At 46.3% G+C, this 2,494-nt stretch overlaps 1 protein-coding gene across 3 annotated transcripts in view; it reads right to left on the reverse strand.

The window, feature by feature from the left end:
• Nucleotides 1-2,494, reverse strand: part of MOG (myelin oligodendrocyte glycoprotein) — a 16,498-nt gene that overhangs the window by 12,628 nt on the left and 1,376 nt on the right. For all 3 annotated transcript variants that reach the window (XM_017510479.2, XM_017510478.2, XM_017510477.2), the window contains exon 2: nt 1,578-1,925. In XM_017510479.2, coding sequence (XP_017365968.1) covers nt 1,578-1,925 — 348 coding nt within the window. The remainder of the gene's footprint in view (nt 1-1,577; nt 1,926-2,494) is intronic.

Below are 2,494 nucleotides of genomic sequence, written 5' to 3' on the forward strand. Positions count from 1 at the left end.
TTTTTTGATGGAGCTTTGCTCTGTAGCCCAGGCTGGAGTGCAGTAGCGCGATCTCGGCTCACCGTAACCTCCGCCTCCTGGATCCTGGTTCAAGCAATTCTCCTGTCTCAGCCTCCCTAGCAGCTGGGATTAAAGGCATGTGCCACCATCCCTGGTTAATTTTTGTATTTTAGTAGAGACGGGGTTTCACCATATTGGCCAGGCTGGTCTTGAACTCCTGACCTTGTGATCCGCCCGTCTCAGCCTCCCAAAGTGCTGGGATTACAGGCTTGAGCCGCCACACCCAGCCTAACAATTAACTTTCAAAGTTCCCCCTCCATCAGCTTCACCTTGTCCACATCTTAATCAACCTGAGATAGAGGAAAAAATAAATAAACTCTAAAATCATCCATCACACAAAACATGTTGAAAATGAAATTCTGAGGCCAGGCATGGTGCTTATGCCTGTAATCCCAGCTCTCTGGGAGTCTGAGGCAGGCGGCTGGCCAACATGATGAAACCCTGTCTCTACTAAAAATAGAAAAATCAGCTAGGCATGGTGCCAGGCGCCTGTAATCCCAGCTACTTGGGAGACTGAGGCAGGATAATCATCTGAACCGGGGAGGCAAAGGTTGCAGTGAGCTGAGATCGTGCTATTACACTCCAGGCTGGGTGACAGAGCAAGACTCTGTCTCAAAAAAAAGAAGAAAAAAGGAAAAAGAAAAGAAAGAGAAAATGAAATTATGCAGAATGAAAGCAGTGGAGGTACAGCCTAAAGGTGACATCTCATTCTTTTTATAGTTATATTTAGACATTTGCTTTACTTATTTACTAGGACCGCGTGCGCATGTGTGTCTGTACTCACAAATAATACAAAGTTTTTTTTAATGTTTTTGTTTTTTTTAGAGGCGGGGATGGTGAGTGGGGGTAAAGGTCTTGCTCTGTTACCCCGGCTGGAGTGCAGTGTTGCAGCCATAGCTCACTGTAACTGCAAACACCTGTGTTCAAGCCAGCCTCCTACTTGAGCCTCCCAAGTAGCTTTGAGGCCAACCACCATGCCCTAGGGTTTTGTTTTTGGATCCTACATTCTGCAGCTTGCTTTTATCACTCAACAATACCTTATGGAAGGCCTCCAAACCATCTGGCATAGTGCTAAAAGAATCTTTTTATTTTTATTTATTTATTTATTTTTAAGATGGGGTTTCACCATGTTGGTCAGGCTGGTCTTGAGCTCCCGACCTCAGGTGATCCACCAGGCTTGACCTCCCAAGTGCTTGAATTACAGGCGTGAGCCACCACGCCTGGCCTAAAAGAATCTTTTTAATGCCTGCATAACATTCACAGTATGGATATCATTATGTATTCAGTCACTTACCTACTCAAAGGCATTAACTTTGATCCCAATTTCCTTGCTACTCTGAATAATGATGCAACAGACATCCCTAAGCATATGAGTTTCTGTTTATTGATGAGGACTTTTCCATGGAATTCATTCCCAGGAGTGAGATGTCTGGGTTGAGGGATATCATCTCAGTTGGGAGAATAACTGTTCTTGGCCACCCGACAGTTAATACGTAATATGATATGGCACTACTCACCTTCCACTTGCAATTGTATTGCTGCCTCCTCTTGGTAAGAATGATCTCGGAAGAAGCAGGTGAAACCTCCTTCATCTGGGAACCTTACATTCCGGATCTTGAGAGTCACCTTTCCCTCACCAATACCGTCTTTCAGCAGCTCTGTTCGACCTCGATATTCAGGTGCCTGCTCTCCAACTTGATCCTTGCCATTTCTATAGAGATGAACCACCCTAGAGAAGGGGGAGCGGTACCACCCCACCTCCATGCCTGTAGCATTCATCCCAGGAGATATGCGACATGGCAATTCCGCTTCATCCCCGACCAGAGCCAGGATGGGGTGTCCTGGTCCTATCACTCTGAACTGCCCTGTTCAAGACACCAAAAGGAAGAGACTGAAGGTCACGGCGAACCTTGGCAAGCAAGCCTGTCTTGGGAAAGGCTGGTTCAAAACAGGGAAGAAAATACACTCAACTTTTAAGAGGAATTTTAGAGTCAGGGAGGAATGCAACTTTTCTTTTATTCTTTCTTTCTTTATTTTATTTTATTTTTTTGAGACAGTCTTACTCTGTTGCCCAGGCTGGAGTGCAGTGGCTCGATCTTGGCTCACTGCAACCTCTGCCTCCCAGGTTCAAGCGGTTCTCCTTTCTCAGCCTTCTGAGTAGCTGGGATTACAGGTGACTGCCAACACACCCGGGTAATTTTTGTATTTTTAGTAAAGATGAGGTTTCATCCTGTTGGCCAGGCTGGTCTTGAACTCTTGATCTTAGGTGATCCATCTGCATTGGCCTCCCAAAGCACTGGGACTGTAGGCATGAGCCACCACACCTGGCCCCAATTTTTTTTTTTTTAAGATGGGGTTTCGCCGGGCACGGTGGCTCAAGCCTGTAATCCCAGCACTTTGGGAGGCCGAGGCAGGTGGATCACGAGGTCAAGAG

This window comes from Cebus imitator, unplaced genomic scaffold (genome assembly GCF_001604975.1).
Source record: "Cebus imitator isolate Cc_AM_T3 unplaced genomic scaffold, Cebus_imitator-1.0 Scaffold440, whole genome shotgun sequence".
NCBI lineage: Eukaryota > Metazoa > Chordata > Mammalia > Primates > Cebidae > Cebus > Cebus imitator.